General features: G+C 52.0%; 1 protein-coding gene across 4 annotated transcripts in view; it reads left to right on the top strand.

Moving 5' to 3' along the window:
• AKNA (AT-hook transcription factor) overlaps window positions 1-13,299 on the top strand; it is a 55,626-nt gene that overhangs the window by 17,813 nt on the left and 24,514 nt on the right. For 3 of the 4 annotated variants that reach the window (XM_086683814.1, XM_086683813.1, XM_086683815.1), the window contains exons 3-6: window positions 1,475-2,535; window positions 4,539-4,613; window positions 9,642-9,798; window positions 10,493-10,686. In XM_086683814.1, coding sequence (XP_086539940.1) covers window positions 1,475-2,535; window positions 4,539-4,613; window positions 9,642-9,798; window positions 10,493-10,686 — 1,487 coding nt within the window. The remainder of the gene's footprint in view (window positions 1-1,474; window positions 2,536-4,538; window positions 4,614-9,641; window positions 9,799-10,492; window positions 10,687-13,299) is intronic. The other variant, XM_086683816.1, reaches the window with a different exon arrangement.

The following is a 13,299-nucleotide window of genomic DNA, read 5'->3' as shown; positions in this document are numbered from 1 at the left end:
CTGACATAGGTTATAGGACAGAGCAGGTGCTCAATAAACATTGACTGAATGGATAATGCACAGATGGATGGATGAATGGGTGGGTGGGCAATGGATGGGTGAGTGGATGGGTGGGTAAGTAGCTAGGTGGATAAGTGGATGGACGGGTGGATGGGTGATGGATGGTTGGATAGGTGAATGGATAGATGGATGGCTAGGTGGGTAAGTGGGTGGGTGGAGTGGTGGATAGATGGAGGAAGGGATGGCTGGATGGACAGATAGATGGACAGATGGGTGAATGGGTGATGGATAGGTGAGTGGGTGGCTGGATGGATAGGTGGATGGATACATGATTGAAAGGATGGACGGTTGGATCAATGGGTGAGTAGGTGATGGATGGGTAAGTGGTTGGAAGGATAGTGAATGGATGGATATTTTTATTCATATTTTATACATATTACTACTATGTAATAATTACAACAATTATCCATTTTCTGGGGGCTTTGCATACCTTATTGTCCTCCCTCCCTCTCTTCTTCTTTCCATTCAGTCAATAAATATTGAGCATCTACTCTGCAAATACAATAGTAAACAGAAACAGAGGCTATCCTTGCCCCTGTAGAGGTTATAGTATAGTGGGGGAGAAAACTATTAATGAACCAATCGTGTAAGTAAATGAAAAACCGGAGCTACGATAAGTGTTTCAAAGTAGAGGTATTTAGTCCTGTGAAAACCTAGAAAAGGAAGAATCCGACCTAGTTAAGGAGGTCTGAGAAGAATTCCCTGGTGAGGTCAAGGTTGAGCTAATGCCTGAAGGACAGATAGGAGTTAACTAGGCAAAGGGAGGGAGAGACGACCCTGGCAGAGAGGATCAGCATTTGCAAAGGCCCTGTCGTGGGAGCATTGTGGCATGGCTGGAGCAGAGTGCGACTGAAGGGGGGCTGTAGAAAACAGATAGACCAGGAGAGCTAATGGGGAGGGAGGTGGGGATCTTGGGACCTTACTCTGTCTTGGGAACAGGAATGTACTGATGGAGGATGAGGGTGAGATTTAAGGGGATGATTAAGTGGCTACTGCAGCGGTCCAGGCAAGAAAAGATGTTGGCTAGAGCAAAGGTGGCATGGGACTTAAGAGCAGTAGGTGAGTTTGAGAGCTCTGTGGGAGGTAATTATGACAGGACCCAGTGACAGAATGGATTATGGGGGTTGGGGGAGAGAGATGGCCAAGGTGCTTCCCAAGTTTCTGGCTGGTGCAACTAGATGGGAGGCTGAGACAGGAAATACTGAGGGGACAGCCAGGTGTGAGGATCAGGTTTGGAAGACCGGGACGACTAGAGGGGGTGTTAGGTAAGCACTTGGCCATAGAGGGGGATCCCTGGGATCCTTGTCTCCCGACATGATGAGGAAATGAAAGGCCAGAAGGGTGAACTGACTCAAGTAATGTTACACAGTGAGTCCAGACCTGGTATATACTGAACAATCACCTGTCTTTCCAGAGTTTGAGGTAGAGGATGTGGACAGCCCAGAAAGTTCCAACTTGCCTCTCAACTGGCTTCCCGAACAGGATCCTCAATCTGCCATGACTGAAGAGGAGCCGGATGAGGCCCTCGGAGGTCCTGAGGTGGAGGAAGCTGGGGAGGGCTCCCCAAGATTGGAGTATGAGACTGGTCTCAGCTCAGGGGGCGATGGAAACACCAGCCCCATGGCTGTGGGGTGGGGTCAGGACACAGGCTGTGTGGCCCCTGGCACACAAGTCAGTGGAGACAAACTTCCAGAACATTCCGAGGTCCACCCAACTGTTGACTTCAGCTCTGCAAGGTCCTGGAGCAGTGGGACTGTGAGCCTTGACCACCCCAATGACAGCCTTGATTCTACCTGGGAAGGAGAAACCGATGTCCCCCAGCCCACTGCCCTGGAAGAAACTTTACCACAGAGCTCCAGCCACCACCTCCTAAACCCAAACCCCAGAACTGGGGGAGGCGTTGCTGTGGCAACCCCCACAGAATTCCAGGACTCCTCGGTACCCCAGAGCCAGAGCCTCCAGTGTCCAGCAGATAAGTGGAAAGAAACTACCGGCCTCTCCTGCCCTCAGTTGAGGGACAAAGCCTGGAAGCGGACGCGGACATCACCTAAACCACTCCCTTCTCGATTCACTGGCTCCATCAGCCCTCCGAATCTGCCTAGGCCAGCTCGGCAAGACAGGGTGCCAACCAGGCAGGGAGCCACTCTGGCTGGCCACTCATCATCTGATGCCTCCAAGTATGGGCGGGGGCAGTTGAACTACCCACTCCCTGATTTCTCCAAGGTGAGACCCCGGGTGAGGTTCCCTAAAGATGAGTGCTACCACCCCCCCAAGGCCAGGAGCCACAGCAGGCAGTCTCAGGGCCCTGCCAGGCCGCTGATCTTCAAATCACCTGCTGAGATTGTGCGGGAGGTACTGTTGAGCAGCGGCGAAGCCTGCCCGGGAAAGGACCCACCTTCTCCCCACCCCATCACCAGGGTACCCCAAGAATTTCAGACTCCTGAACAAGCCACCAAACTGGTCCACCAGCTCCAGGTAAGCTGGACTCATTTCTACAGGCATGTCACCAAGGCACCTGTTGGCTTGGGTTCGAGGCGATGCGGGTGGGAGGACTCAGGACTGGGCCAGGAATCCCCAGTTGATAGAGGGAGGGTTGTGCCCGGGCCGTGAAGATAGTCCCAAGCCCTTTGCTCAAAAGGGCAGTGCTTGCATTGCAGCCACAAGGGTAGTCCGTATGTGCTTGTTTTTAACTTCTATGAGAAATTCAGAACATACGCAAGAGAGAAAATGGTATAACGAACCCCCACGTACCCACCACCCTGCTTCCACCCATGTACCTGCCATACAACCCCCAGCAACATTTTTCATCTAAGGCCCCACCTCTTCCCCCCCGCTCACTGTACTGGAATATTTGGAAGCAAATTTCAGGTATCAGATCATTTTACCCAGAAGTATTTTACCGTGTATGTCTAAAGATAAGGACTCTATCTTAAACGTCACGACACCGTTAGCATACCTAAAAGTCAACACCAGTTCCTTAACATTATCCAGCATCAGTGTTCAGATCTCCCCTGTCTGTCACAAATGGCTTGTTTATTGCAGTTGGATCAAATCGTGGTCCAAACACAGCTCATCTATCGCATGTGATCAGTGTGCCTTTCAAGTCTCCCCCGCTCCGACCCCCTGTTTTTTCAAACCTCTTTCTTTGTTGTAATTGATTTTTTGAGGACACCTGTTGTGTCCTGCAGAGTCTCCCATATTCTGGAATTTGCCAATACACCCTCTCATATCTCTTCACGTGTTCCACTGTCTTCTCCTTATCCTGTATATCGTCCGTCTAGAGCTAGAAGCTTTTCCAGGATGCAGTTCTCTGTTTATTTCCCCTCCAGACCATGAGCTCCATGTGGGTAGTGATGTGTTTGGCAAGAGCATGTCACAGTCGGTTCATTCAGGAGGCATGGGATGCTTGCTCCTCTCTGATTTGTGAGGCCAGTGGTCACCGACAGTCATGGCCTTGATCCTGTCCTCCGTTTGGGGTGACAAAGTGGTAGTCTCCTACTGCTATCGTTCCTTCTGCATTTTTTTTGCTGGAAATCTTCTCTAAAGTCAAATTTTCCCACAACAACTATTTGGTTACCAAGGTCTCGTTCACCTGGGAAACACAGGTGAAATGCTTGATTCTGTCCCTCTAATTACCAGCTTTCAGAATAATGCATCTGTTCCCCAACATCCTTCAAAGGCGATTGGTGCCGTTTACTTTTGCTTTTTCTCTGTCGTGACTTGTTTGATGAAGCTGTTCAGTTTTATTTAGGGCAGATAGTAACCCCCCAGTACATACATGCAGTTGTGATTTTCAAGTCTTCTGTGGGACCCCTGGATGGTTCACTCCATCCACCATTTAAGAAGACACTTATTAAGGGGCACCTGGGTGGCTCAGTCGGCTGAGCGTCTGACTCTTGGTCTGGGGTCAGGTCATGATCTCGCAGTTCGTGAGTTCGAGCCCTGCGTGAGGCTCTGTGCTGACAGTGCTGAGCCCGCTTGGGATTCTCTCTCTCCCTTCTTCTCTCTCTGCCCCTCCCCTGCTTGCACTCCTCTCTCTCTCAAAATAAATAAATAGACTCTATAAAAATTAAAAATTAAAAAGCACTTATTAAGCACATGGCCCTGAAGCCCTGGGAATAAAGCAGTGGGGAAGATATAGGTGACAGAGCTGACAGACACGAGCTGACAGAGCTGTCCCCAGAATGTGGACAGATGAGCAAGTAGTTGTAGCCTGCAGTGACAGGGGTTGTATATCAAGGTGAAGCAGCCCAGAGGCCCTCATCCCTGATTCACTGTTAGTGATGTCAGCAGACCATCCTGCCTTCTATCCCACTCACAATATGGCCCCGGGGTGTGTGTTGCCCGAGAGCCTGAAGGGGTCTGCTCCGCTCCCACCACTGAGCTCTTAGCGCTCTGAGGAGCCCTTTGTGGGGGCGGGCTCCCACGAGGGGTCTCACGGTGAGGGGCGTGACTGTGTTCTTCTCCGTCTCTCTCAGGAGGACTACCACAAGCTACTCACCAAGTACGCAGAGGCGGAAAACACCATCGACCAGCTGCGCCTTGGGGCCAAGGTACTGGCTTGGGTAGGATGGAGGTGGGGCCCTGGCCCCCAGAGATGTCACTCTCCCATGGTCTTTGTTCCTGCCTCCTGAGACCCTGGGGATAGAAGAACCCAGCCCTCAGTCTGCAACGAGGTCCCTCTGTGACCTTGGGCAGCGACCTTGCCCTCTTTGGGCTCTATCTCCTTTATTGTTGATGAGCTTTTATGTCCTTGAATCCTAGAATCTGGGGTCCCCAGTGTTTTCACCAGAGCAGCACTTGGGCTCCACTCCTGGCTCTGTTACTGACCAGCTATGTGACCCCAAGGAAGTTTCTTGGGCTCTCTGAGCCTCAAGGTTGCAGCACAGAGTTTCTGCTCAGCTCCTGGTGCTTATTTCCTGGGCCTGATCCTTCCTGAATGTCTTGCGCGCAGCCTCACCCCTCACCCCCCCTGACCGAATGTCCGGTGTGTGGCAGGGGGAGTGAAAAGGGGGAAATCCATCCACCCCTGTCCTGCCCAGCCCCCACACGACTTGGGAGGAGGCTGAGACTTCTACACTTGGGACCTTCCCCTTTGTGGGGGTGAGGCAGGAAGCGGGACCTGTTGCAGCCCTTCACGGCTTCCTGTTTCCCCTGCCCCCCTCTTGCCCCATGAGGCCTCAGTGGAGAAGGGGGTGGGAGCTGAGGTGCAGAGAGGCAGACCTGCCCTCTCGCTGGCCTCCTCTCTCAGGGCTCCCACCTGGCCTGTCCCTGTCATGCTCCAGCACCCCTCCCCTGCTGTAGGCTGCTCTCAGGCCTCTTGACACACGGCTGTGAGGTGTCCCTGAGACAGCCGTGATGAGAAAGTGGAAGAAGTCCTGCCGTGGGAGCCATTCTGTGTCCCCACCCCACCTCAGGACACAGGCAGGTCCCTCCCATCCTGGCCTTCTTGGGCACATCTGTGAAAGGGGTCACATAGACCTTCCTCCTGGGAGTCAGTTGCTTCCCCCCGATGTCTTAAGGCTCCTTCTAGCCCTCTGAACTACGGAGCCAGAGTCCGGTGGAAGGGCGGGGGCCTTGGGGAGGCTGCAGGTGGGTTTGGGGAGGCATCCTTCCCGGGGGAGCCCTGCCCTCATGACTGCAGACTCCTAGAAGCTCCAAGGAGAAAGGAACTGGCCATTAGGTCCAGACCCTCAGCTCGGCCATCTAACAAATTGGGAGTTGGGCCCCTAGGAAGGGCAGAGGTGGCCAAAGTTCAAGGTCAGGGCAGAGCCTTGGAGCATCCCCTCCTTCCTCTTCTTGCTTCATCCTTTACTCACTTAGGAGAATGAGTCAGTATCCAGAAAGCACGTACCAGGGCCTAGCAAACACTTCTAAGAGATGGAGACTATTCTTGTTTGGACTAATATTAATCTGAAGGTGTTTATGGGGTGCCCAGGTGAGCCATGCCCGGTGCAGGCACGGGCAGGGGTGGACATTGTGGGAGCACAGCTATGGTGAAGTTCCTGCCCTGGATACTCCCCTGACGCGGTGGGGACCCAAGGTCTCCCCATGGGCAGTCGCCTCGTCCTGGCTGATGACCCAGACCTGTCTCGTGTGTGAGAGGAGCATAGGAGGGGAGGTGGGAGAGGCTGGGGATGGTGTTCGGTACCTGCCCACCCACTCTCACTTGGCTTCCTGGAAAAATGACTCCTTAGTTTGGGGGTTCTCTGCAAGAGAAGGGCGAGCGCAGGTCAGCTGGATGCCGGAAGCAGGATGATTCTCTCCCAGTCCCCCAATCTCACAGCTGCCCTGGGGGAGCAGCACAGGCAGGGCTCCCCATCCTGGAGCCTGATGGGGAGGGGACGCCACGGTCCCACAGGGCCTGGGGGAGCACAGCTCCCAGCTGGCCCTTTCACCCTGTCCCCAGCTCTGAGGACTCTACCCTGAAGACTCAGGAGACCCCAGAGCGGCTTCCTGCTCAGAGCCCTTGCCAGGGAGGCCAGTTCATGGAGGCAGTAACACTGTTCCCTCAGACTGAGCTGGTGGGAGTGGACTCCCCGGGGACCTGCTGAGCCCCCTACTCTGTCTGCTCAGAGCCCAAGGGGGAGGGGGTGGGCCCACGTGGGAGGGAGCCAGGCTGGGGACATTGCCCTGAGGACACCCAGGCCAGCCCAACAGCGTGTGGGCAGCAATGGGTGGGCGCCCAGGGAAGGGGGCTGGCATTTACTGAGCTGTTAAAGGTGCCAGACCCCAGGCTACGTACACTGCCAGGGTCACCTCATTTGAAATCCTTCACGAGAGAAAACCGAGGCACAGCCAGGCCGAGTGGTTCGCTCAGCGCCCTGCAGCTGGTAAGGGATTAACAGCTGGGGGTTAAACCTATGTGTGCCTGACTCCAGAGCGGGCGCTCTTTTCCCCACGCCTGGGTGAGCGGGACCTGGGCTGTGGCACCGGGTGTGTGGCAAAGGCACATGGGCAAGGCAGAATGATGGTGTCACAGTGATAAGAGCAATAGTGATGCTGATGTCTGCTGGCCACTGTCCTGGGTGTTTACCCAGGAAACTGGGTAAATACTGTGTTTACTGGGGAGACTGAGGCACAGAGAAGGTAAGAAATGTGCCTGTCACTTAGCAAGTAGGTGCCAGAGCTGGGGCTTGAGCCCAGCAGTCTGTCTTCAAAGCCCACTATTAACCCCACCTTCTGTAGCAGAACCAGACTAGGTAATGGTGGGTTCTGCAGCTGCTGGGGAGGGCTGACGGAGTCTCAAGGCCTGGGCCGAGGGCACCCCTGGATCTGGACTCGGGGGTGGGGGCAGGGAGCCGGGGCTGCTCGGGAATCACTGCCAGACTCTGTTCTCTCCCCCAGCTTAGGGCCAGAGTTGATGGTGATGTCACCGATTTGCTGCCCTGCAGTCACCTCCCCCCAGCTGCTGTCCCTGGGCTCAGCTGCAGGGGGATCTGGAGGGGCTGAGGAGACCAGAAACCACCCCAGACAGAATCAGGGGAAGGCGGGGTGGGGGGGGGGGGGTGACATAAAACTGCCTTTCCTAAAATGTGTGTTTCTGATGACCACCAGTTGGTCCAGAAGCCCCTGGTGGAGGTGGGGGTGGGGGGCATCGGGGTTAGTCTTCAGAGGAGTTGGGGGAAACATTGCCTATTCTCTCTACTCCCCCCCTCCTCACCCCATTCATAAAGCCCATTAGCATTTTAAAGGCTGTGAGAAACCCATCTGTGCAAAGACTAGTCAGTTATTTAACCCCGCATTTCCCAAACTCCCTGGTCTTCTGTTCACTGATTAACCCCCCCTGAGGGAGCTAATCTAGCCTCAGGGAGCTCCATGGGATACCCTGGCTTAAAAGGGGCACCCTGGAGGGCTGGGGTGGGTGCTGGCCTGTCCGGAGACAGATCCCAAGAGGGAGGGGCCTGAACAGCTTCAAGTTACCCACACTCACCTCCCGCTCCCCCTTCCGAGGCCTCTACAAGGGCTTTTGGCCCCTCTGCTGGAACAGCAGGCATGTTCCTGTAGTTCCCCAGGTTGGGCCTTGGTGGGCCGGGCCTGTGGCTGGGGGAGGGGTAGGGTGGGGCACAGGGAGCATGCGGGAGGGCTGAGTGTTCCCCAGATTTGGGTCACCATGGGAGGAAAGGGGTGCTGGTGGGCAAGCCCCCACAGGCGGGTCTGAGCAGATGGCCCAGAGGATTATTAAAATCCAGCTTTGTTCTCATCAGAGGCTGGGTCTGAAGGAGGGGTTGGCAAGGGGGGCCAGGCCATGCTGGGCCATTGTCCCTCACTTTGGAGTAGATTTTTCTGCCACAGCCAGGACGTGAAGAGCAGCTTAAGCAGGGAGAGGCTGCCTGCTTGGGGGCTAGGGTGCTCCCTCTATCAGGCATACCCTAAACTCTGCACTCCTGACCTTGGGGCAGCAGGGGGCAGTAAGATAAGGCTGCCTGACCAGCTGGGGGCACTGAGGCACCACAGGGGAGTAGCTTTTCCAGGGACCTGCCTCCATGATGGCAGTCAAAATGACAGTGGTGATGATGATGGTGATAAATGTGATGACGACGGAGGTGATGATGATGGTGGTGATGGTAGCGTGTAACGATGGCCGATGGTCGGAGCAACAGAGATGGTGGTGATGAAGAGGAGGACGGTGACGGTGTACCGAGCACGCGTTTTGTGCACCGAGAAATCACCCGTCCTGGGACTCAAAAGGGAGCAGCAGTGAAGCCCGCTAGTGAATGTTTTCGGCTTTGGGGGCCCTAGAGCCTCGGCGGTAGTGACTCAAGCCTGCCCTTGCAGCACGAAAGCAACCGTAGGAACACATAAACAAGCATAGCTGTGCCCACTGAGACATTGAAAGAAACAGACCACGGCTTGCCCGCCTCTGCACTGACCACCATACACGGGTCTCCTCTAATTTCGTGCTTCACGTGGCCTTTCCCGGCCGTCGGTCTGATTCCAGACTTTTCTCTCACGCGTGAGGCTGTTTACCGTTGGAAATCCATCCTCGGATGAGGGGGGCCTGCTACTGCTGAGAGGTTCCTTTGTTCACTCGTTGGCTTACGCCTTCATTCAGACCAGCATTAATCGCTGTTATTATCAATGTGATAATCACTACTGAAAATGTTTTATTACTAATAAGTGTGATTATATGATTATAGTTATACTTGCTGGAAGTACTGTATTAGTTATAATTGTGGTCACATTGTAAATTATTATAACAAGTAGTATTTAAAATTATTAATATGGAAAACCATAGACTTTAGGGTCAAAGTAGGATCCTAGTCTCAGTCCAAGGATTTATAGCTGGAGATTTTGAGTGAATGACTTAACTGGAGCCTCAGTTTCCTCTTCTGTAAAATGGGGATGATAGTCCCTGTCCTGCCTCCCCATCAGGACTGCCTAAAGAGGGCATGAAAGGGCACGCACATCCTTGGCCCATTGTTTGGCCCCCACCCAAGGGCTCCATTCAAATATAGTATTTATTACTACAAGACATGTTTGTTGAGTGCCTGAGCGATGGTGTGAATGAAGGTGAGGCCTTTTGGGGACTTTGCCCCAACCCTGACTTGGCTGTGCTCATGCCTTCCCCTCCCTGACAGGTGAACCTGTACTCGGACCCGCCCCAGCCCAGCCATAGCATCCACACAGGGACGGTGCCCCAGGGGACCAAGGTCTTGTCCTTCACCATCCCACAGCCCCAGTCTGTGGAGCGGTGGTCGGGCCCTGCCGAAGCCCCACAGGCCTCTGGGGCCTCCGGTGAGTCAGAGAGGAAATGTGACTGGAGGGCCTTCTGCCTGTGATTCTGCTCTGGGGGGGCTTGGTTGGCCTTAGGGTGGCACTGGCTTCAGATCAGGGGAGGGAGGGAGGTGAGGCCCTTGTCTGGGACGTCTGACTTGAAGAGGTCGAATGGAGATGTGGAAACCATGTATCTTTCCTGGAGCCAGAGCAGCCGGGAGGGCAGTGGGGGTGGGAGGAGGGGGTTGGCCCTAGCTCTGCATCTAGCAGCTGGGGGATCTTGGGCCCAGTGAGTAACAAAGAGCACTGATGTCACCGTGGAGCCCATGTGGGGGCCCGGCTCTGTGCCGAGCCTTGCCGTGCAGGATCCCACCTAATCCCCACATCAACCCCGCTGACAGGGCAACCGAGGCACGGAGGGCTGAGGACTTGCTGAAGGCCACGCCGCTACAAGCAGAAGGGGGTGGGGTAGGGATTTGAACTCAAGTCTTTCTGAGTTAGAGCCTGAGCTACTGACTGGGAAACCAGAGGCCTGACTTGGCCCCAGCTGTGTGATCTGGGGCAGATCCAGACCTCGTTCTCTCCTGCACCTGGGCTACACTGCCCAGCCCACTTCCTGGGGCCCATGTAAAGACAGTGTGATCTCGATATGATGGTTGTAGCTTGATGATGGAGGGTGAGGGTGTGGTTTTGAGGTTCAGCGTTGGTCCCTCAGCTCCAGGAAGGACGGTTCTTGGCCCCAGCGTTCAGTGGTTGTGTGTTCCAGGGTGGCCACCAGCTCAAAGAGACCTGAGCCCCTCCTCGTCTGCCCCAGAGTGGCTTCCGGAGAACCCGGGCATCGCCCAGGACCAGCCGTCAGCAGAGCGGACCCAGGAGTTGGCTTCTCAGGCCAGCCTGTTCCTGGCCAAGGTGAGGGGAACGAGGGAGACATAACTCACCTGAGAAAGCAGTGTCTGCTTGAGTAAGAACCTCTCTGCAAGGCTCCTTGTCATTCCCCTGCTGGAGGTAACTCGGCCATCTTGAAAACGTGGGCCTCTCCCTCCTGGTTTAGAGGCCACGTGGTTTACAGCCTCCTCCTTGTCACTCAGTACTGGCTTTAACTCCCTTTTTTGGCACCGTGTCCCATCAAACTCCCTCAAGTTGGGCTTGAAAGTGTCTCCTGGTTCACCCCTAGGGGAGACTCACCGCTCCTCCAGGATTCTGGAAGGATAAGAGAATCTCAACTCTACCTCTTCCGGTTTGGGATAAACCACCCCGCTTTCTTAGTGCGTTTCATTACAGAAATAAATTCTCAGTCCCTTCTCAAAGGGCCTTTATGCTTTCACCAAACAGTCCAAATAACTGTGAATTGTTTGTAGCTCTATTTTTAACTGCACACTTGGCCTTATGCCAGACGTGCTTTAAAGCAGCTTAGAAAATACATGCATGACAACCACATTCTGAAAACAGAAGTGAGGAAAATGGGGCAAAGGGGAAGTAAGGGTAGAAAAAAATAGACTGAACTTAGTGTAAAGTGAATAAACAAAATGTCCTGTTGGACCCTGAACGCTTTACCAGGTTCATGTTTGGTTTTGAGCTTCCTAGTTGTCAGTGTGAAAAGGGAAATGCAGTAGTTACATATATTATCATGGCCATAAAACACATTCCTTCAGAGAAATACCAAGCATCCTCTTTTTTCTTTCTTTCTTTTTTTTTTTTTTTTTTTTTGGTAACAGTTTTGTTGAGATATAATTCACATGTCATACAATTTACTCCTTTAAAGTTAATGCTTCAGTGGGTTTTACTATATTCACAGTCATGCAGCTATCACCACAATCAATCTTTTTCATCAGCCAGTGAGAAGCTCCTATCCATTAAGCAGTTCCCCCATTCCCCTTCCCCCCAGCCCCTGGAGGCTTCTCATTTACTTTCTGTCTCCTTGGGTTTGCCTTTTCTGGACATTTTATATAAATAGATGTATATAATCTTCGTCCTTTTGTGTCTGGCTTCCTCAAGCTCATCCATCATAGTAACCTGAACAAGTACTTTCTCCTGGTTTATCACCACCATCCTCGTTCCATACCTGGAGAGATGTTTCTTCGTGTCCTGTGTGCTGTAAAGCAAAGGCAAGGTCATCACACCGAGCAGGAGCTGGGGCACCAGCTGACCCCTGATGACCTAGGGCTGTGCTGTTTGATCCAGGAGCCACAGACCATGTGGCTGGTCAGTACTTGACATGTGACCAGTCCAAACTGAGGTGTTCCGTGAGGGTAAAACACACAGTGGGTTTCAAAGACTTAATGTGACAAAAGAATATAAAATATCTCAATAATTGTTTACATGGATTCCATGTCAAAATGATATTTTAGGTTCATAAAATACATTATTAAGATTAATTCACCTGTTTCTTTTTTACATTTTTACATTTGACATAATTTTTTTAGAATTTTATTCTATGTTTTAGAAAATTTTAAATTGCAGGGATGCCGGGGTGGCTCAGTCGGTTGAACGTCTGATTCTTGATCTTGGCTTGGGTCGTGATCCCAGGGTTGTGGGATCGAGCCCTGCGTTGGGGTCCGTGCGGAGCGTGGAGCCTGCTTAAGATTTTCTCACTCTCTAAGATAAAAAAATTTTTTTTAATTAAAAAAAAGAAAATCTTAAATTGCATATGTAGCTTGCATTAGGTTTCTGTTTTCTATGTTATATAAATTATGTATAATTTATATAAATTTCTATATTACATTTTGGCACTAATCTAGAGCTTTTCTAGAAATCCTAGAAAGCCCCAAATCATCCTTTGTCTTTTTTTCCTTGTTAAAAAAAGTTTTTTGTAAAGGTAATTAGATGCACATGGCAATAACCTCACATAGCATAAAGGGCATATTCAGTGAAAAGTCTTTTTTCCCATAGTTGCCCTCTGTTTCATGCAAAAGTGTTCAACACACACACATGTGTTCTTAGAAATGGTCACACAAGCATGTATGCTATGCTGGACCTTGACTTTTTTTAATATCCTGAAGTTGAGTGTTTATTTCTGGGAAGGTGATGAATTCACTGTGTTCAGAGTTCAGAAGGTCCATAGAGTAGAAATGCTTCCTCCCATCCCTGTCCCCACCACCACCCAGGTCTCTGCCCCAGAAGCAATTAATATTTCAGTTTCTTGCATCCTTCTAGAGGTAGTTTATAATATATAAGCAAATGTATTTATATTTTTCCTTTTTTTCTCTCTCTCCCTATTTTATACAGATGCTAGCTTATTATAAAGACTGGGCTATACCTCAATTTGACACTGAAAAGTAGGTCTTAGTTTATACGTGAGCACAGACACATACCCTTTCCTCTTCTTGATGGCTGCGTACTACTCCACAGATAAGCTTTTCGATCGTTTCTGTTGCCCCGCCATTATGCTGCAGTAAACATCCTGTGTCATCGACCTTCATGCCCATGAGTGAGTGTGCTTTGCTATTGATAAATTCTGGGAGGCTCCGCTTTGATTTTTCCAAAGGCAGCCGTGACCAGAGCCAGTGGTGGAGACAGTTTCTG

The sequence above is a fragment of the Puma concolor genome, chromosome D4, assembly GCF_028749965.1.
Source record: "Puma concolor isolate L17-30 chromosome D4, mPumCon1.1.hap2, whole genome shotgun sequence".
Classification (NCBI taxonomy): Eukaryota; Metazoa; Chordata; class Mammalia; order Carnivora; family Felidae; genus Puma; species Puma concolor.
This window is presented reverse-complemented; position numbering and strand designations above follow the sequence as displayed.